The sequence below is a fragment of the Muscardinus avellanarius genome (genome assembly GCF_963383645.1).
Source record: "Muscardinus avellanarius genome assembly, chromosome: 10".
Taxonomy (NCBI): Eukaryota; Metazoa; Chordata; class Mammalia; order Rodentia; family Gliridae; genus Muscardinus; species Muscardinus avellanarius.
Genome location: NC_137796.1, coordinates 45,201,083 through 45,222,618, shown reverse-complemented (window position 1 = coordinate 45,222,618; position 21,536 = coordinate 45,201,083). Strand labels below are relative to the sequence as shown.

General features: G+C 42.4%; 1 protein-coding gene across 1 annotated transcript in view; it reads right to left on the bottom strand.

The window, feature by feature from the left end:
- Window positions 1-21,536, bottom strand: part of GPATCH1 (G-patch domain containing 1) — a gene marked incomplete at both ends in the record, with an annotated part of 62,317 nt that overhangs the window by 3,373 nt on the left and 37,408 nt on the right. The window contains 7 exons of the mRNA XM_080702071.1: window positions 828-925; window positions 3,958-4,065; window positions 12,429-12,648; window positions 14,277-14,440; window positions 14,765-14,901; window positions 18,057-18,184; window positions 20,679-20,857. Of these exons, the coding sequence (XP_080558197.1) occupies window positions 828-925; window positions 3,958-4,065; window positions 12,429-12,648; window positions 14,277-14,440; window positions 14,765-14,901; window positions 18,057-18,184; window positions 20,679-20,857 (1,034 nt within the window). The remainder of the gene's footprint in view (window positions 1-827; window positions 926-3,957; window positions 4,066-12,428; window positions 12,649-14,276; window positions 14,441-14,764; window positions 14,902-18,056; window positions 18,185-20,678; window positions 20,858-21,536) is intronic.

Below are 21,536 nucleotides of genomic sequence, written 5' to 3'. Positions count from 1 at the left end.
TTCAAAATTATATCTTCATTTAATATAGAATAATCAATAAATACTGTTTTATTGCTTAACACTCAATCTTTATGATACTCTAAATGCTCTTTTCCCTACTTTTTAATCTTTATAATTAAAAAATAATTTGGGGGGATACTGGGAGTGGAACCCAGGGGCTTTTCTACCTCTGGGCTATACTCCCAGACCTCTTTTTTATTTTATTTGGAAACAAGGTCTCACTAAGTAGCTGAGGCTGGCTTTGAACTTGTGCAATCCTCCTGTTTCAGCCTCCCAAGTGCTGGGATTACAAGTGTGCACCACCACATCCAGCCTTACACAAAAGTTTTTTAAAAGTAAAACTGCACAAATTTAAGTATGCTGCTCTGAATTATAGTGTATCACTCAAAAAAGAATATATTTTAAAAATAAAATTCATCAAAAATAAGAAAATAAAATAGACTGATCTGAAAGAAAAACAAAATTCTGAGAAGACTTGTGTTCATTCATCTTGACCATGAGATACTCTCTTTAATGAGCTTTTATTAATTAATTTATTTATTTATTTATTTTTGCAGTACTGGGGATCGAACCCAGGGGCATTCTACTTCCGAGCTACACCCCCAGCCTGATTTTTTATTCTTTATTTTGAAACAAGCTCTCACTAAGTTGCAGAGGGCCTTGCTACGTGGCTGAGGCTGGTCCACGAACCATGATCCACCTGTCTCACCTCCCAAGTCCTGGGCTCTTTGATGAGTTTTATGTGCCACTCCCAGGGGCTTATCTGGACTCTAGAAGCAGCAGGATCAGAACCCACACCGACTTTGGGACAACCCAAAAGTACTTACCTTCTCTTTCTTTCGTCTGTGATCTTTCTTGGTCTTGTGTTTTTCTTTGTTCTTTTTATGTTTCTCTTTCTGAGGTATCTCAAGTTTTTGACGAGCATCTGAAACATATGTAATAAGCATATGAACTATAGGGGGAAAATAAAGACTATTTTAAAAAAGTACGTTTCTAAATTACTGAATTAAAAGACTTGCAATGGTTAGCACTGAGGCAGAACTCGTGCTCTGATTGGCTTCTGCCTCAGTAATGAGTCAATTAGTGCAACACACTATAAGATACGTCTAGGAAGCTGCCAGACACCTCAAGACAAGATCTGCACAGCCTGGTCAGCCTCCCTCCATCCTCATGTCTGCTGAGAAAGTTAGACAAAGATAAAGTCAGACCAGAATGCTGAGGAGCCCATTGTAACAACACCCTCAGGTACGCTCAGTGACAGCCAGAGCTGCACCTTGGCTTCATCAGCTTTGTGATCTCTGGAACCCTGCCTAAACTCTCCAAGTCTCCATTTCTTCATTTATTAAATAAAGATAATAAGAATCACTACACTCTTACCTAGGGAGTATGAGACAGGGCTGGGCATATGAAGCCCTTAACCCCAGAATTGGCATATAAATGACAGTTCTTCATGTATCATACATTCTTTAAAAAAACATTTTGTAAGAATTTGTCTTATAAGTGGAACTAATAAAAGTTACTTATAAAAATCTTATAAGACCTGGGCATGGAGGTACGCCCTTGTAATCTCAGTACTTGGGAGGCTGAGACAGGAGGATCACAGATTCGTAGACAGCCTCAACAACTTAGTGAGGCCCTCTGCAACTTAGTGAGACCTTGTTTCAAAATAGAATAAAAAAATAGGGCTCAAGGTATAGCTCAGGGGTGGAATGCCCCTGGGTTCAATCTCCAGTAAAACATACACACACACACACACACACAAAATCAAAACAACAAAATGAGCCAGATAAGGTGGCCCACACCTGTAATCCTAGTAATTGGGAGGCTGAGGCAGGAGGAGCACAGGTTTAAGAACAGCCTCAGAAATGTACCAGGACTCTCAGCAACCTAGAAAGACCCTGTTTCAGAACAAAAAATAAAAAGGGTTGGGGTTATAGCTGAGAGGTAGAATGCCTCTGGGTTCAATCCTTAGCCTCTCCCCAGAAAAAGAACTCTTTGAAAGCTGGGTTAATTAGCCACACCAATATTTATATGTGAATAATTATATGTTATTAATATATCTAAGCCATGTTATTAGATGTTTCTAAACATAGTGTTCAAAGAAATGATTAACAAGTATTCTAAAGCTGGGTGTGGTGGCGCACACTTGTAATCCCCGCGCTTGGGAGGCAGAGACAGGAGGATTGTGCAGGTTCGAAGCCAGCCACATGTGCTGGCTTAAGAGACCCCGTTTCCAAATAAAAATATAAAATAGGTCTGGGAGTGTAGCCTGGAGGTAGAAGGGCTTCCAGGAACCCTAGTACCACACACAAAAAAAGTATTCTAAATATTCACATAAGATGTCAATTTAAAATGACACCGTACAGAATTCATTAAATAAGTCATTAAGCCGGGCATGGTGGTGCACGCTTATAATCCCAGCATTTGGGAGGCTGAGACCAGAGGATCGCGGTTCGCGGACAGCCTCAGCTACTTTTCAGTAAGGCCCTCCGCAACTTAGTGAGACCCTGTTTCAAAAAATAAAGAACAAGCCGGGCATGGTGGCACATGCTTGTAATCCCCGCGCTTGGGAGGCAGAGACAGGAGGATCACGCAGGTTCGAAGCCAGCTGCGCGTGGTGGCTTAGGAGACTCTGTTTCCAAATAAAAATGTAAAAATAGGTCTGGGAGTGTAGCCTGGAGGTAGAAGGGCTTCCAGGAACCCCAGTACCACCACCAAAAAAAAAAAAAAGAACAAAAAAATAGGGCAGGGGGTGTAGCTCAGAGGTCAAATGCCCCTAGGTTCCATCCCCAAACCTTGGGGGGGGGGGGTCATTAAGAAAAAAAAGAAGCCGGGCGTGGTGGAGCAAGCTTGTAATCCCTGCACTTGGGAGGCTGACGGGAGGATCACACAGGTTTGAAGCCAGCCTCAGCTACTTAGTGAGGCTCTCAGCAACTTAGTGAAATCCTGTTTCCAAATAAAATATAAAATAGGTCTGGGAGTATAGCCCAGAGGTAGAAAGCCTCTGGGTTCTATCCCCAGTATAAACAAACAAACAAAAAAAAAGAAGGTGCACAGAAAAAGATACTCTTTCCCCCACAATTGTCCTTCCATCATTTTGTATGTTAGATTTTTGCTTTTGTATTTCTTTTTTGTGTTACTAGGGAACTGAACTCAGGAGTATTGTATCTCCAATCTATACTCCCCAGACTCACTCACTCTATCTATCTATCTATCTTTTGGCACTGGGCATTGAACCCAGGGGCATTCTACCTCAGAGCTACATCCCCAGCTCTTTTTTTTAATATTTATTTATTTATTTAGCGGGTCTGGGGATGGAGCCCAGGGGCATTGGACCTCCGGGCTATACCCCCTGCCCTATTTTTTATTCTTTATTTTGAAACCGGGTCTCACTGAGTTGCAGAGGGCCTCACTAAGTAGCTGAGGCTGTCCGCGAACCGCGATCCTCAGGTCTCAGCCTCCCAAATGCTGGGATTACAAGCATGCGCCACCACGCCCGGCTCTTTTTTTTTTTTTTTTAAATAGGATTTTGCTAGGTTGCTGAGAGTCTTGCTATGTTGCTGAGGCTGTCCTAAAACCTGTGATCCCTCTGTCTCAGCCTCCCAACTACTGGGATTACAGGCATGCACTACAATACCCAGCTACTTTTTAGAAATTTCCACAAGTGATAAAATATAAAATGCTTAGAATCTTACTATAAACATATGAAAGCTAAAAAAAATTTTAAAAAGTTTAAAGGTCTCTGAAGCTGCAAAGCAACCACTATCACTCAGACACTAGGTGGAGGCAATAGGTTTCAAAACGTGATTAAAAACAAAGAAAGCAGAAATAAGCATGTACATTTGGTGGGCTGCAAAGCTGGATTAAATGGGTGGTGGAACAATGCTGCTAGAGCTGTCCCGTTTCAGAGAGACACGTGCTGATACAAGCAGGAGAAGCAAGGCGCTCTGGACTCACTGGGGCAGAAGACAGGAGGCAGCCGAGGACCAAACTCTTCTCTCTCATCTATCTGCATCTTTTGTATCACGAAAGGAGGTGCAGGTTCACAGGGGGCCGGCTCAGCATCTGAAAAACAACCCGGATGCTAGTCTCATTCATTTGCCCAGTAGTAATGTTTGAATCTTTATGTCTTTTGCCACCAAATAATGTGCTTGTTTTCCCTTTGCTTAAGCAGCTCGTGCCAGCTGCTGAGGACATGGCCATGATCAGGGCAGACCCTGTACACTGGGGATGGGAAGTCAGTTACACACTGTGAACAGGTATATCAAGGGCTGTCACACAGAAAGGTGAGTGTACCTAGGGCACACGCTCCAGATCACCCGAGAGCTAAAGGGTCCGAACACATCATTGGGAGAAATAAACACTTCCATGTCCCATCCCAGAAAGCTGGGAATATTAATTTCACCCAAAAATAACCTATCATGGAAAAAAAAAGTAAAAAATAAACGATCACATTCATGTTAATAACCACATTATTTAAATAGATTACTTTGTTTTCAGGTAGAACGAATATTAAGGTGGAAAACACACATCAAAATTTTAATAGTTTCTAGAAAATGGGATTATAAGGGCAAACTTTTATGTGTGTGCATGATACTAGGGATTGAACCCAGGGGCATTCTACCTCTGAGCTATACTCCTAGCCCTATTTTTTATCCTTATTTTTTAAATTATTTATTTTGTAGTATTGGAGATTGAACCCAGGGGTGTTCTGCCTCTGAGCTATATTGTCAGTCCTATTTTTTATTCTTTTTGAAACAGGGTGTCACTAAGTTGCAGGGAGCCTAAGTAGCCGAGGCTCGCCACAAACCTATGATCTTCCTGTCTCAGCCTCCCAAGTACTGGAATAACAAGCATGCACCACCACACCCCGCTCTTATCCTTTATTTTGAAACAGGATTTCACTAAGTTGCAGGGGCCCTCACTAAGTAGATGATGCTGGCCTCGAACCTGCTATCCTGTCTCAGCCTCACAAGTACTAGAATTAAAGGTGTGTGCCATCATGCCTGGCTACTTTCAAACTTCCTTTCTTTTCTTTTTATGTGGTGTTGGGGATGGAACCCATAGGCTTTCTATCTCATGGCTACACTCCCAGACCTATTTTCTATTTTATTTGGAAACAGGGTCTCACTGAGTTGCTGAGAGCCTCAGTAAGTAGCTGAGGCTGATTTCGAACCTGTGTGATCCTCCTGTCTCAGCCTCCCAAGCACTGGGATTACAAGCTTGTGCCACCATGCCTGGCTTCTACTTCCAAACTTCCAAAATTCAAGTTTATATGACATTGTAATAACAAGTGGGGTGTTTTATTTTCATAGAAAAAGGAAGACTGATAGTTGCAATTGCCTATAAAGAAATACTTTACATGTCTATTGTCTATATAACTTTTTTTTTTTATTAAAGGGCCTCAAAAATTATGCCCAGATCAAGCACAGACTGACGGGAGCAAGCAGAACACTCTAAAACTTAGATGGGAAATTCTGTTCATCCTCCCAAGTGTCTGAAAATTCTCCCACCTCTGCAGGTGCCAGGTGACCTCCTTTCCTGTGCCTAAAACTTCTGGTGGGGTGAAGAGTACAAGTCAGCCAGGCTGCTAAGCAAGTCTGGGACTCAGAGTAATGAGAAGAGACTGCCTTACCAGGGGTCACTATGCACCGGGCAACGCATGTCTGATGGTAGACTTAGTGTGCACAATTTGTCCTCCAGAGTAGAGAGCAGGAAGAGCCCCAGTATGCTTCACCACCAAATGTTCCCCAATAGCTGAACATGCTGATACACACTTATAATACTAGCTACTTGGGAGGCAGAAGCAGGAGGATTGCAAGTTCAAGGGCAGTCTGGGCAACAGGACTCTGTCTCAAAATAGAAAACAAAAAGAGACTAGCCAGGCGTGGTGGCGCATGCTTGTAATCCCAGCATTTGAGAGGCTGAGACCGGTTTGTGGACAGCCTCAGCTACTTAGTGAGGCCCTTCACAACTTGGTGAGACCCTGTTTCAAAGTAAAGAATAAAAAATAGGGGAGCGGGTGTAGCTCGGAGGTTAAATGCCTCTGGGTTCCATCCCCAGTCCCACAAAAAAAAAAAAAAAAAAAAAAAAAGACTGACTGTAGCTCCAAGAACACCTAGTACTTAAAAAAAATTTTTTTTGATCTGAGAATGGTGGTGCACGCTTATAATTCCAGTTCTTGGAAGGCTAAGACAGGAGGATCACAGGTTGTAGCCAGCCTGAGCTACTTAGTAAAACCCTACAAAACTTAGTAAGACTCTACTTCAAAATCAAGAATAAAAATTGGAGGCCAGGCGTGGTGGCGCACGCTTGTAATCCCAGCATTAGGGAGGCTGAGACCAGAGGATCACGGTTCGGAGATAGCCTCAGCTACTTAGTGAGGGCCTCTGCAACTCAGTGAGACCTGGTTTCAAAATAAAGAATGAAAAATAGGCCAGGGGTGTAGCTCGGACATCAAATGCCCCTGGGTTCCATCCCCAAACCCGCAAAAAAAAAAAAAAAAAAAAAAGAAAGAAAATTGGACTGGCTCAGTGGTAGTATGGCCCTGGGTTCAACCCCCAGTACCGCGAAAAGAAAAAAAATCCAATGATCTTGGTACCACTCCATTAACCATGTTAATAACAGCTGTGCGTGTGTGTGTGTGTGTGTGTGTGTGTGTGCATGTGTTGTGCTACAGATTGAAACCAGGGGCATTCTACCTCTGATCTGCACATAAGCCTTATTTTTATTATTTTATTTTGAAACAAGGTTTTGTTAAATTGATGAGGGCCTAAGTTGCTGAGACCAGTCTAAAACCCTTGAACCTGTGATCCTTCTGTCTCAGCCTCCCAAGTACTGGGATTATAGATGTACACCTGCCTGCCTGAATAATAAAAGCTATTTTTAAAATAAAAAACTTATTATTTTTAAATTCTACTCAACTAGAGTAAGTTGAAAAACCAGAGATTTATACCAGATTAAAAGAAGAAGAGTAGCTGGGCGTGGTGGCTCATGCTTGTAATTCAGGCATTTAGGAGGCTAAGACCGGAGGATCGTGGTTTGTGGACTGCCTCAGCTACTCAGTGAGGCCCTCCGCAAATTATTGAGACTCTGTTTCAAAATAAAGAATAAAAAATAGGGCAGGGGGTGTAGCTCAGAGGTCGAATGCCCCTGAGTTCCATCCCCAGACCTTCAGGAAAAAAAAAAAGAGCCAGGCACGGTGGCACATGCCGGTAATCAGGGTATGTGGGAGGCTGACACAGGAGTATCCCAGGTTTGCAGCCAGCCTCAGGCACTTAGGGAGACTCTCGGCAACCTAACAGGATCCTGCTTAAAAACAAAAATTAAAGCCGGGTGTGGTGGCTCATGCTTGTAATCCCAGCATTTGGGAGGTTGAGACAGGAGGATCCGGGTTTGCGGCCAGCCTCAGGTACTTAGTGAGGCCCTCTGCAACTCAGTGAGACCCTATTTCAAAATAAAGAGTAAAAAATAGGGATGGAGGTAGCTCGGAGGTAGAATGCCCCTGGGTCCCATCCCCAGTACTGCAAAAAAAAAAAAAAAAAAAAAACCAGCCCAGTGTGGTGGATCACACTTATAATTCCAGTACTTGGGAGGCTGAAACAGGAGGATCATGGATCATGCGGATTTGAAGTCAGCCTCAACTACTTAGTGAGGCTCTCAGCAACTTAGTGAGACCCTGTTTCCAAATACAATATAAAAAAACAAATAAATAAAGCCGGGCATGGTGGTGCACGCTTATAATCCTGGCACTTGGGAGGCTGAGACAGGAGGATCACACAGGTTCAAAGCCAGCCTCAGCAGCTTAGTGAGCCTATCAGTAACTTAATGAGACCCTGTTTCCAAATAAAATATAAAATAGGTCTGGAAGTGTGGCCTGGAAGTAGAAAGCCCCTGGGTTCCATCCCCAGTATCACACAAAAATAAAAATAAATAAATAAAAACAAAAAATGAAAAGGGGGTATAGCTTGGTGGTAGAATACTCTTAGGTTCAATCCCCAGTACCACAGGGGAAAAAAAAAAAAAGAAGAAAAGAATTCTAGGGTTGGGAGTGTCACTGTGTCACTGAGATGGAAAGCCCAGGCCCAACACATGTAAGGTCCTGGGTTTGATCTCTAGCATCACAAAAAAAAGAAAAATAAGTAAGTAAAGAGAGAAAAGAGAAGAGAGAAGAGAAGAAAAAAGAAAAGAAAAAAGAAAGAAAAGTGCCGGTTGTGGTGGTACATGACTGTAATCCCACTATTTGGGAGGCTGACAGGAGGATCACAGATCCAAAACCAGCCTCAGCAATTTACTGAGGCTCTCATCAACTTAGAAAGATCTTGTTTTCAAACTTAAAAAAAGGGGTGGGGATGTAGAATGACTCTGGGTTCAAACCCCAATACTGGAAAGAAAAGAAAAAAAGGTTGGGCATGGTGGTGCAACGGTTCACCTATCTGGGGAGACAGACAGGAGGATCACAGGTTTGCCCCAGCCTCAGCTACTTAGTGAGGCTCTTCACAACTTAGTGAAACCCTGTTTCAAATCGAAGAATAATTAAAAAAAAAAAAAAAGGCTAGATGGTACCGAGAAAAGCGGCGCTTAAGAGCCCCGCTAACAACCAATCTCCATTACCACAAAATCAGCACCTTTCATAGCCAGAAAACACCATCACCAGAGAAACAAAAAAATCACCAGGCTCCAGAGAGAAAGCGGTCTGAGAACAGAGCTCAGAGCCACAGAGGAGATACACCGGCCTCAGGCCGCGGCAGCAGCACCATACTGCCGGCGGCAGCGGCGAATTCACCGGACGGCTACAGCAAGCCGAGGTGAGCTGCTGCGGAACAGCCAGGCGGGATTTCTCGCCGCAGGTAAAATCTAAAGCTCCCAGTGGCTGAGCTCAGCACACGCTGCAGGGATACAGAGTGGAAATCAAAACCAAGAAGAAATACGCCAGCCTCACGGCCGAGGGCGTAGCAGGGGCGCCATATTGCCACTGGCGGCAGCAGCAGAGAATTCACCGAATCAAGTACAGCTACATCTGCATACTCAAGAACAGTGAGTCAAATTGCGGGCCACAGAGGAGAAATCCCAGTACTGTACTCCCTGGGACTTGACCCAGTGGGGGAGTGGCGGTGGCAGAGATATCACACCATAGGAGAACGTGCAACCTGGCACCCCCCACAGTCTAAAGCAGCCTCTATCGACTCTCTGGGTCGGAGACTCTGTGACACAACCCAGTAAAGGAGTAGTGGGGTCTGAGATACTATAGACTCGAGATCCAGAACACCTTAAGTGAAGTCATAGTGACCCAAGGGAAGAACCCAGAGAAGGCACAAACTTCCTAAATCATGGGAAAGAGGAATAATACTGGAGCAATCAATGCCCACAACCCCACAACATCAGAACCTGATAAAACAGAAAATCAGAGATTTCTAGAAGATCAAATCAGGAAAATAACTGTAGAAATAATAGAGGTGCTTCGAAAAGAACTCAGAGAGAGCCAAAAAGAGATAAAGGATGCAATTAATGAAGTAAAGGCCTCAATTCAAAGCACAAACAACCGATTAGACCACATGGAGAACAGAATCTCGCTCTTAGAAGATGATCATTCCAAAAATGAACACATAGTTTCTAATCTAGGAAAAAATATCCGACAGCAGGAATCTGATATTGAAGAAATATGGGCCCATTTTAAGAGAGCTAACCTAAGAATAATTGGAATAGAGGAGGGAAAAGAAAGTGAAACCAAAGGGATCAACAATCTCTTCAAGGAAGTAATAGCAGAAAATTTTCCAAACATAGAGCAAGAGGTTGATACACAGGTCCAGGAAACTTATAGAACTCCCTTTAGACAGGATCGGAGAAGAGGATCCCCACGCCACATAACTGTCAAAATGACCAATGTGGAAGCCAAGCAGAGAATCTTAAAGGCAACAAAAACAAAGGGCCAAGTGACATTCAGAGGCAAACCAATTAGAATCACTCCAGACTTCCCAAACCAAGTCATGAGAGCCAGAAGGGCTTGGAGTAACATATTCCAAACTCTGAAAGAAAACAACTTCCAGCCAAAAATTTCCTACCCAGCAAAACTTTCTATCAAATTAGATGGAGAAATAAGAAGCTTCCATGACAAACAGAAACTGAAGGAATTTATGTCTTCAAAACCAGCACTAGAGAAAATACTCAAAGAGATTAACTACAAAGAAGAAATAGGTAACACACACCAGAACCAGAGAAACAAGATTTTCCATCCAACAGACAACTAAGACTGGTTATCTGTGGAGATTCATTATTTATGTTAGTCTTTTACCTATCTCTAAATGGTATTATTTGCCTTTATTGTTGTTAATTATTAGGATTTCTAGTTGGAATATTAATATACCTTCAGATATAGCATTTGGAAATATTTTATCCCATTCTATTAGTAACTGTTAACTCTGTTTACATTGTCTTTGGATATACAATATTTTTTTTTTATTTTTTAGGGAGTTTGTATATTCTTCTGTTGCCTGTGCCATTGAAATCATATCCAAGAAATCACTGCCAATTTCAATGTTGTGAGGTTTTATGACCCAGAGTTTCTCCTAAAAGTTTATAGTCTTAAGATTTATATATAGGTCTTTTATCTATTTTGAGTTAATATTTGTATATGGGATTAGGTAAGGGTCCAACTTTATTCTTTTCCATGTAATTATTATGTTTCAACAATATTTAGTTAAAAGATTATTATTTCCACCACCAAATATTCGTGGAAACCTTGTCAAAAATAACTTGATAATATAGGGAAGAATTTAGCTCTAGGCTTGTATTTAACTCCAATGGTTTATATATCTGCCTTTATAACAGTACTACACTGTTTCAATTATTGTAGCTTTATATGGTTTGAAATCAGAAAATATATATCTTCTAGCTTTGTTCTTTTTCGAGATCGTTTTGGGTATCTAGAATCCATATTCCATATTAGGATAGATTTTTTTCTGGAAAATAAATATATAAATATAGCATAGTTTCACCTAAAAAATAGAAAAAAATATTCTCTGGTAAGAAAGAAAGCAAAAAGAAATATTGAAATGTTATCTTTAAGTCATCAAAAGCTTGGTATCAGACAAATGAAACTGTTATGTGAGATTATCATTTTTAATTTTGGATAAATTGCTATAATACTAGATGTCAACCACTAAGCCAAGCATGGGAAGGAGGGATGTGGAGGGAATGGGGTGGGGATCGGGTGGGGGCTGACTGGGTGATGTGTGCATGTATGTCACAAAAGTTTGTTCCCACTATGATGTATGAATACAGTGCACCAATAAAATTAAAAAAAAAAAAAGGCTGGGGCGGAGCTAGGAGGTAGATGCCCCTGGGTTCAATCCCCAGTTACACACACACACACACACACACACACACACACACACACACCTTTTTTAAATTAAAAAAAAAAAAAAGGAGCTGGGCATGGTGGCGCATGCTTGTAATCCCAGTATTCGGGAAGCTGCGACCAGAGGATGGTGGTTCGCGGCCAGCCTCAGCTACTTAGTGAGGCCCTATGCAACCCAGTGAGACTCTGTTTCAAAATAAAGAATAAAAAATAGGGCAGGAGATGTAGTTCGGAGGTCGAATGCCCCTGGGTTCCATCCCCACACCTAAAAAAAAAAAAAAAAAAAGGGAAGGAAGGAAGGAAAGAAAGAACTCTGCCCTACCCCAATTAAAATTATAAACAATTAAGTCAGGTGTGGTGGTGCACACCTGTAATCCCAGTACTTGGGAGACTGAGACAAGGAGGATCACCGGTTCAAAGGATTGAGATCAGACTCAGCAACTTAATGAGGTCCTCAGCAATTTAGCAAGACTCTATTTCAAAATAATAAATAAAATAGGCTGAGCATGGTGGCGCATATTTATAATCCCAGTACCGGGTAGATTGAGATAGGAGGATCACAAGTTTGCGGACAGCCTCAGCTACTTCGTGAGGCGTTCCATAACTTAGTGAGAACCTGTTTCAAAATAAAAAATAAAATAGGGCTGAGGGTATAACCCAGAAGCAGAATGCCCCTGGGTTCAATTCCCAACACCAATATAAAATAAATAAAATAGGGCTAGGGGGTAGCTTATAGGTAGAATGCCCCTGGGTTCAATCCAATAGACATATATACATATCTTTCATTAATTGCTAATTACCCTGGTTTAGGACTATAGAACAATGCCAGGCATGGTTGCACATGACCTTTCCCAGTACTTGGGAGGCTGAGACAGGAGGATCACAGGTTCCAGGCCAACCTCAGCAACTTAGTGAGACCCTGTTTTCAACTAAAAAATAAAAAGGGCTGGGGGTGTAGCTCAGAGGTGGAATGTCTCTGGGTTCAATCTCCTGTATCACCAAAATAATAATAATATAGAACAAGCACCATCATTTTCTCCATTAAATTCTCAAGTCTGAGATATTGACATACTCTGTGCCAGGGCTGAGGTCTCCTCTAAGACCTCAGGTCCTTGGGGACCCTGGAAGCTGGCCTCCTCGGTACCCTCGTGGTCGTCCTCACTGTCGCCTTGCTCCTCCTCAGAGGATGAGGACTTTTCATCTGAGGAGCTGGCAAAGATGGCCTTGAATAAGTCCATGGACGGGCGGCTACCTTCTCCCTCAGGCTGTGGATCCACACCTTTGTTTGCCATCTGTATTAACAGGTGAAACAGGAGTTAGGAATAAAATATAGAACAAAGGGAACCAAACACAAACACACACACATACACACATATTTATGTATATCCTTGTATACATGGATATCCACAGCCACACCCTGCCTAACTAAACAATGACACTCATATAACTTTTTTTTTTTTTTGAGGTACTGGGGATGGAACCCATGGGGGCATTCTACCTCAAGCTACACCCCAGCCTGATTTTTTTTATTCTTTATTTTGAAACAGGGTCTCACTGAGTTGCAAAGGGCCTCACTTAGTAGCTGCAGCTGTCCTTAAACAGTGACCCTCCTGTCTCAACCTTCCAAATGCTAGGATTACAAGCATGTGCTACCACATCCAGCTCTCACATGGCTTTTATGTTTGGGGTATTTCTCTAAAATGTGCAGATCAGGCAGAGCAGATGAAGTCTTGCTAGGTTGATGAGTTTCACTATTGCTGAGGCTGTCCTCAAACTTGCAATTCTCCTATCTCAGCCTCCTAAGTACTGGGATAACAAGTGTGTGCTACATTCCTAATTTAAACTTAACTTTAAACTATCAAAGCAGTCATTTAAAAAACTGTCAATGAGCCAGGCAGGGTGGTTCACACCTATAATCACAGTACTTGAGAGGCTAAGATAGGAGAATAGCAGGTTTCAAGACAGCCTCTGCAATGTAGCAAGGCTCTCAGCAACCCAGTGAGACTCTGTTTCAATACATAAAACAAAAAGAGGCCGGGCGTGGTGGCGTACGCTTGTGGTGGTGTACGCTTGTAATCCTTGCACTTGGGAGGCTGAGACAGGAGGATCGCACAGATTCGAAGCCAGCCTCAGCTACTAAGTGAGGCTCTCAGCAACTCAGTGAGACCCTGTTTCCAAATAAAATATAAAATAGGTCTGGGAGTATAGCCCAGAGGTAGAAAGCCTCTGTGTTCCACCCCCAGTACCACCCAAAAAAAAAAAAAAAGAGCTGAGAGTGTAGCTTGGAGGTAGAGTGTTCCTGAGTTCAATCTCAAGTACCTCAATCAATCAATCTAAAATAACAAACACAATGGATATTTTCTCTACAAAAAAACGTATTATTTGGAAAATTGTATTTTCCAAGATGCATACATTGAGCTTTCTTTCAATAGCTGGTGCTAGGTGAAAGTCACTCTAGACAGAAAAGATTCTAACTCCTCACATGATTAGAGTTGAGGTTGAATTGTTGGACTGCAAAGTAGGAATCAGCCAATTACAGCTCATGGGCCAAATCCAATCTGCTGCTTATTTCTGTAAATAAATTTTTACTAGACTAGAACTAACTCAACCATTTACATAGTTGTCTACGTTTTCCTTTCCAATAGCAAAACTGAATAGCTGGAATAGAGACTGTATAGCCCACAGAGCCTAATACACACACACACACACACACACACACACACACACACACACACACACAATTTGTTTTGCTTGGTTTTGTTTTTCTTTTTTAGTTTTTTCTCTTAAAGCTTAAAATATTTAATATCCTGTCCTTCACAGAAAAAGTTTGCTGATCCCTGCTGTTTACTGAGGGAGAGAAAGCATCAAGAGGAAGGCCGTGGCCACTGTCAGCCTGGCAGACACCTGGAAGCCCAAATACCTGATTTGAGAGTGATTCTGGTGCACACTCATCTTTGTTTACTAAAGGACTGCACTCTTGTTTAGATGGACCAACTTTTGATCTAGCCAAACTCAAAAATTCACTAATGGAATCTTCTTTCTGTTCTTGTTTAGCTGTATCCCACCTCGATGGTTTCCTTGTTTCTGAAAGGTAGGATATGGACAGAGCATTAGAATTCGCCAGCGAAGGGTAAGTTCTTCCCTGCTGCTCTTTCATTCAGTCAGAGCATCAGTGCACGTGAGATGGGCCAGGACTATGACAGGAGTTATGGATATGGCAGGAGCAGAGACAGCCCCAAACCCAAAGAAGTCCCCGTACCATTACAAATGAGCTGAAAATGTTCATCTCTCTTAACGGAGGGAGTGTCTGCATCGTGTGTATTCTATGGACTGGACCAGCCTTTCTGTCTTCCCAGTAAATGAAGGGTTGACCCGATCAGCACATAGACCCCAGGAAACCCTACTCACTGTCAGAACCATGGTGCTGTGGGGCTTTTTCACTCGATGCTTGAGTTGTGGGCAAGGAAGCTGTCTCTGGGAGTGTGAGAAAGTTGAAGACTGAGTATTTATCACGCTTCACTCTTGGTAAGCCAACTAAAGTTGAACTGGGGGTTAAAAAAAAAGATAATTTTAGTAACCGCTACCAGAATAAAATCCACTTCTTGTAAAGCTTTCTGTCTCACATTTTTTTTAACCAGCTCTCCCACTTGTCTAAGGGATCACCTAAGATGTTTTCACTTCTCAAAGCAGTTCAGGAACTTAGAATGGCTCATTTTAGAACCCATAAGAGCTGAGCCAGGCAGGGTGGTGCATACTTGTAAACCCAGTACTTGGGAGGCTGACACAGGAGCATTGCAGGTTCGTGACCAGCCCCAGCATTTCAGTGAGGCCCTCCACAATTTTGTGAGACCCTGTTTCAAAATAAAATATAAAAATAAAACTGGAGGTATAGTTCAGAGGTAGAATGCCCCTGAGTTCAATCTCCAGTACCACAAAAATAATAAATAAATAAATAAATAAAACCTGGCCCACGTTTGTAATCCCAGTACTTGGGAGGCTGAGACAAGAGAATTGCAGTTTCAAAGCCAGCCTCAGCAACTTAGCAAGACTCTTAGCAACCTAGTGAGACCCTGTTTCCAAATAAGAAACAAAATCAGGTTGTGGGTATAGTTTGGAGGTAGAATGTCTCCGGGTTCAATCCTACTACCAAAATAAACAAATAAATTAAATTTTAAAATAGGGCCAGGTGTGGTGGTGCACACTTGTATCCCAGCATTAGGGAGGCTGAGACTGAGGATTGTGGTTCCCAGCCTGCCTCAGCTACTTAGTGAGTCCCTTTGCAACTCAGTGAGACACTGTTTCAAAATAAAGAATAAAAAATAGGGCTGGGGTGTAGCTCAAAGGTAGAATGCCCCTGGATTCCACCCCCAGTACCACCAAAAAAAAAAAAAAAGGTGTGTGTGTGTGTGTGTGTGTGTTACTGGGAATTGAACCCAGGGGTATTCTACCTCCAAGATACATCCCTAGCCTTTTTTATTTTGAAACAAGGTCTTGCTAAGTTGCTGAGGCTGACCTTAAACTGCAATTCTCCTGTCTCATGCCTCCAGGCGGGCGCCATCACACTTGGCTTAGAATTTAATTTTGAAAATAGATTTCTACTAAGGAAAAGTCTTACTGCTAAAAACATATACATTTTCTGACAAAGTCTGGTTCAAATATCTATGCTTTATGAGAATGTTTATAATCAAATAATAAGGTAATAAACTTGTACAAAGATAAAATAAAACTAACTAAACTAAGGATACTATAGCTCAGTGGTATAATACTTGCTTAGCATGTACAAGTCCCTGGGTTCAATCCCCAGCACCATAAACACACACACACACACACACCTTTTTTTTTTTTTTTTGGTGGTACTGGGGGTGGAATCCAGAGGCTTTCTACTTTCGGGCTATACTCCCAGACCTATTTTATATTTTATTTGGAAACAGGGTCTCACTAAGTTGCTGAGAGCCTCACTCGGTAGCTGAAGCTGGCTTCAAACCTGTGCGATCCTCCTATCTCATCCTCCCAAGCGTGTGCCACCATGCCCGGCACACGTGCGATTTTAAATGTTAAACTAAGCTGGGTATGGTGGTGCATACCTATAATCCCAGTACTTGGGAGACTGATACAGGAGGATCACAGGTTTGAAGATAGCTTCAGCAAGTAGTGAGACTCTTATCAATCTAGTGAGACCCCGTTTCCAAAAATAAAAAATAAAGCTGGGCATGGTGGCACACGCTTGTAATCCCCACACTTGGGAGGCAGAGACAGGAGGATCACTCAGGTTCAAAGCCAGCATTTCTGGTTTAAGAGACCCTGTTTCCAAATTTTAAAAAATATAAAAATGGGTCTGGGAGTGTAGCCCAGAGGTAGAAGGCTTTCCAGGAACCCCAGTACCACCAAACAAACAAACAAACACAAAAATAAAAAATAAATAAATGAATGAATGAATGAATTAAATAGGGCTAGGGGTATAGATCAAAGGTAGAATGCCCCTGGGTTCAATCCGTAGTAACACACACACACACACACACACACACACACACACACACACACACACACACAGTTAAACTAGCCAGGCACAGTGGCACACACTTGTATTCCTAGTACTTGGGAGGCTGAAACAGGAAGATCACAGGTTCATGGCCAGCCTCAGCAACTTAGCATGACCCTATTTCAAAATAAATTTATAAAATAGGGGTTACAGGTGTAGCTCTGATGTAGGATGCTCCTGGGTTCAGTTCCCAGTACCACACACACACAAAAAGTTTAGCTATATAAATGAAGACATTAAGTTTTTTAACTGGACATATTTGAGTTTCATACCTACAATATGGAAAAGAGTTTGCTGTCTGAATATCTGGAGATTTTTGTTTTTAAGAATGAATTCATATACCAGACATAAGAGGCACACGTGTAATCCTAGTACTTGGGAGGCTGAGAAAGGAGGATCACAAGTTTGTGGCCAGCCTCAGCTACGTAGTGAGGCCATCTGCAACTTAGTGACCCTGTTTCAAAATAAAAGAATAAAATTGGGCTAAAGGAAGTCAGGCATGTTGGCGCATACTAGTAATCCCGCACTTAGGAGGCTGAGACAGAATGATCGCACAGGTTTGAAGCCAGTCTCAGCTTAGTGAAACCCTGTTTCCAAATATAGTATAAAAAAGGTCTGGGAGTATAGCCCAGAGGTAGAAAGCCTCTGGGTTCCACCCCAGTAGTGCACACACAAAAAAATAATAATAATAAAATAAAATAGGGCTGAAGGTATAGCTCAGAGATAGAATGCCCCTGGCCAATACAACACACACACATAGTAACACACACACACACACACACACACACACACACACACACACATTAATAGAAGTAATCTGGAAAGCCAGGCGTAGTGGCACACGCTAGTAATCCTTGCACTTAGGAGGCGGAGACAGGAGGATCGCGCAGGTTCGAAGCCAGCCTTGCTGGCTTAAGAGACCGTGTTTCCAAATAAAAATATAAAAAATAGGTCTGGGAGTGTAGCCCTGAGGTAGAAGGGTTTCCAGGAACCCTGTACCACACACACAAAAAAGAAGTAATCTGGAAAAATATGCAACTCCAAAGATTAACAACTAAATTCATCTAGAAAAAGGGAACGTAAAAGGGCATGTGAGGGAACGTCAGCCTTACTATGGAGGAGCACATCCTGTCCTGGTGTAAAGAGGTTCATCCAACTTACTCTGGATAAGGGTCAGGGACATTAAACCTCTTGCACAGAAGCTTGTCAGGGTGCCATTCAAATGTGTCCCGGGTGAGCTTCCCAAACATCTTCATCTTCACAGCTGACTGCTTGTCGTTGACGTCATTCTGGGAAAAGACGCCCATTCAGTTTCATTGAGTGGCCACACAACCTACCTGACTGTTCTTCTGCTTTAAAAATTTCAAGCTTCATTCTCTAATGTTTCCACCAAAAATAAATAAATAAAATTTCAAGTAATTATATAGAATTATAAAAGAGCTCATATTATAAAATTTTTGCTTAAATACCTTGGAAGTTAAAGCATACAACTGTTTCTTTTTTTTGATCTTTTCACTGAAGGATTGGTTTTGTGTGTGTGGTCTTGGGATTGAACTCAGGGATATTTCTACCTCTAAGCTACAACTCCAACCCTTTTTTAAATTTTTTTAGTAGAACTGGGAATTGAACCCAGAGGAATTCTACCTCCAAAATATACTATCAGCCCTATTTTTTATTCCTTGTTTTGAAACAGGGTTTCACTAAGTTGCAGAAGGCCTCATTAAGTAGCTGAGATTGACCAGGAACCTGCAAAACTCCTGTCTTAGCCTCCCAAGTACTGGGATTACAAGCATGTGCCACTACACTCAGTATTTTTTCTTTTTTTAAAAAATAGGATTTTTCTGCTATATTGCTGAGTGTTTCCCTAAGTTGTTGAGGCTGGCCTTGAACCTGAAGTCCTACTGTCTACACCTCCCAAAGACTGGGATTACAGGCATGCACCATCACTGAGGATTTAAAATACTTAGCCATGAAGCTGGGCATGATGGCACACACTTGTAGTCCCGGTATTTGGGAGGATGGGACAGGAGGATCACAGGTTTGAGGCCAGCTTGAGCAACTTAGTGAGGCCCTGTGCAACTTTGTGAGACTCTGTTTCAAAGTGAAATCATAAAATAGGTCTAGAAGTGTAGCTCAGAAGTAGAATGCCCCTGGGTTCCATCACCAGTACCATAAACACCCACAAAAAAAGGCCAAGTCTGGTGGCACATGCTTGTAAACTCAGTATTTGTGAGGTTGAGATAGGAGGATCGCAGGTTCCTGGCCAGCCTCAGTTACTTAGTGAGCCCTTTGCAACTTAGTGAGACCCTGTTTCAAAATCAAGAATAAAAAACAGTGCTGAGAGCTGGGCGTGGTGGCGCATGTTTGTAATCCCAGTACTTGGGAGATGGAGACAGGAGGACTGCAGGTTCAGAGTTAGCCTCAGCTACTCAGTAAGGCCCTCCGCAACTTAGTAAGACCCTGTTTCCAAATAAAGAATAATTAAAAAAAAAAAAGAGTTGGGCGTGGTGGTGCACACTTATAATCCCAGCATTTGGGAGGCCGAGACAGGAAGATCACGGTTCAAAGATAGCCTCCGCTACTTAGTGAGGCCCTTTGCAACTCAGTGAGACTCTATTTCAAAATAAAGAATAAAAAATAGGGCTGGGGGTGTAGTAGCTCGAAGGTAGAATGCCCCTGGGTTCCATCCCCAGTACCACACACACATACACACACACATAAAAGCTGTGTGTGGTGACACCTGCTTGCAATCCCAGCATTCAGAAGGCTGACATAGGGGGATCAAGGTTCAAGGATCAGCCTCAGTTACTTAGTGAGGCCCTTTGCAACTCAGTGAGATCCTGTTTCAAAACAAAGAATAAGAAAATAGGGCTGGGGTGGAGCTCAGAGGTAGAATGCCCCTGTGCTCCATTCCCAGTATTTAAAAAAAAAAAAAAAAAAACAGCCGGGCGTGGTGGCGTACGCTTGTAATCCCAGCATTTGGGAGGCTGAGACCTGGAGGATCGTGGTTCGCAGACAGCCTCAGCTACTTAGTGAGGCCCTCTGCAACTCAGTGAGACCCGGTTTCAAAATAAAGAATAAAAAATAGGGCAGGGGGTGTAGCTCGGAGGTCAAATGCCCCTGGGTTCCATCCCCAGACCCGCCAAAAAAAAAAAAAAAAAAAAAAAAAAAAAAAAAAAAACTTAGCTATACAGTGTTTTACTTATTTTTTATTTATTTTGTGTTTTATTTATTTTGTGGTACTTGGGATTGAATCCAGGGGTATTCTACTTCCAAGCAACAACCCAAACCCTATTTTTTATTCTTGATTTTTTTTTTCCCCCCCAGTATTGGGGATTGAACCCAGGGACACTCTACCCCCAAGCTACACTCCTCCTAGCCTTATTTTTTTATTCTTTACTTGAAACAGGGTCTCACTAAGTTGCAGAAGGCCTCACTAAGTAGCTGAGGCTGGCCATGAACGTGCAATCCTCTTGTTTCAGCCTCCCAAGTACTGGGATTACAAGCATGAGCCACTATGACCGGCTTTATTCTTGATTTTGAAACATGGTCTCACTAGCTTGCAGATGGCTTCTCTACGTAGTTGAGGCTGGCCACAAACCTGTGATCTTCCTGTATCAGCCTCCCAAGTACTGGGATAATACCATGTTTTAATTTTAAAATTTACCAGGGCCTGGGACTAGGTTAATGATAGAACACATGCATAGCAGATGCAAAGCCTTGGGTTCAATCCCTAGCTAGATAGGACAGAAGTCACCGGGCAAGAACATAATGGAGACAGACCTCCTGGTCTCGAGGGACTTCAACTTGATCTGAGTCATCTTCCTCCTTGGCGTGAGTGAACCTGGAGGACAGGGTGGAATGGGAAGACACGTACAGCTGTGCTGCCCGAGCAAACTCCTCCCGCTCGCGGCCTCGCTCCCACTCAGTCATACTGGGATCCAGGCAACACTCCAGAGCATCTGTGGTATGGGGAATAAGACACCACGTCAATTCTAGGAAAAACGGGGGCTTAAAGGAGAATGTCCAGGGGGCACCGCTGAATCCCTGTATTATTTCGCCATAGGAAAAACACAGCCTTAGCCTTGTACTTATGGGCATAGGTGGTGTTGGGTGGTACTTCCCAGGTAATATGATGTTTTTATTCAATTCTGTCTACCACACAGAACACAGAAAACCATTTGAAAGGCTAATGCTTGTCTATGGCCATACCACCCTGAATGCGCCCGATCTCGTCTGAAAGGCTAATGTTCAATCTTTAGAAGCAAGGACCCTATTACCACTCTCAGACAGTGACAGGTTCATCCCAACTATGTTCCTACATTTTGGCAAGAAAACACTCTTTCTCTAGCCTTTCCCTTTAACTTAACAAATAAACATTAAGGGGTGTAGATTCTCAGGCCAGAGTAAAGGTACTATAAATGGACTTTACATTCCCCAGGGATCTGCTTTTAAATACAATTCCCTGGGTTTGCTAAAACTTGTCACAAGGACTACTCTACACAACAGCAATCCCTTTCCTCAACTTTACCAAATTTACTTAATCACAGAGTGATTTATTTCTCCATGTAATGGTTCAATAGCCAACTATCTCTTAAAGTTGAATTTTAGATTATGATTTAGGAGCAGATGGTCAAGATC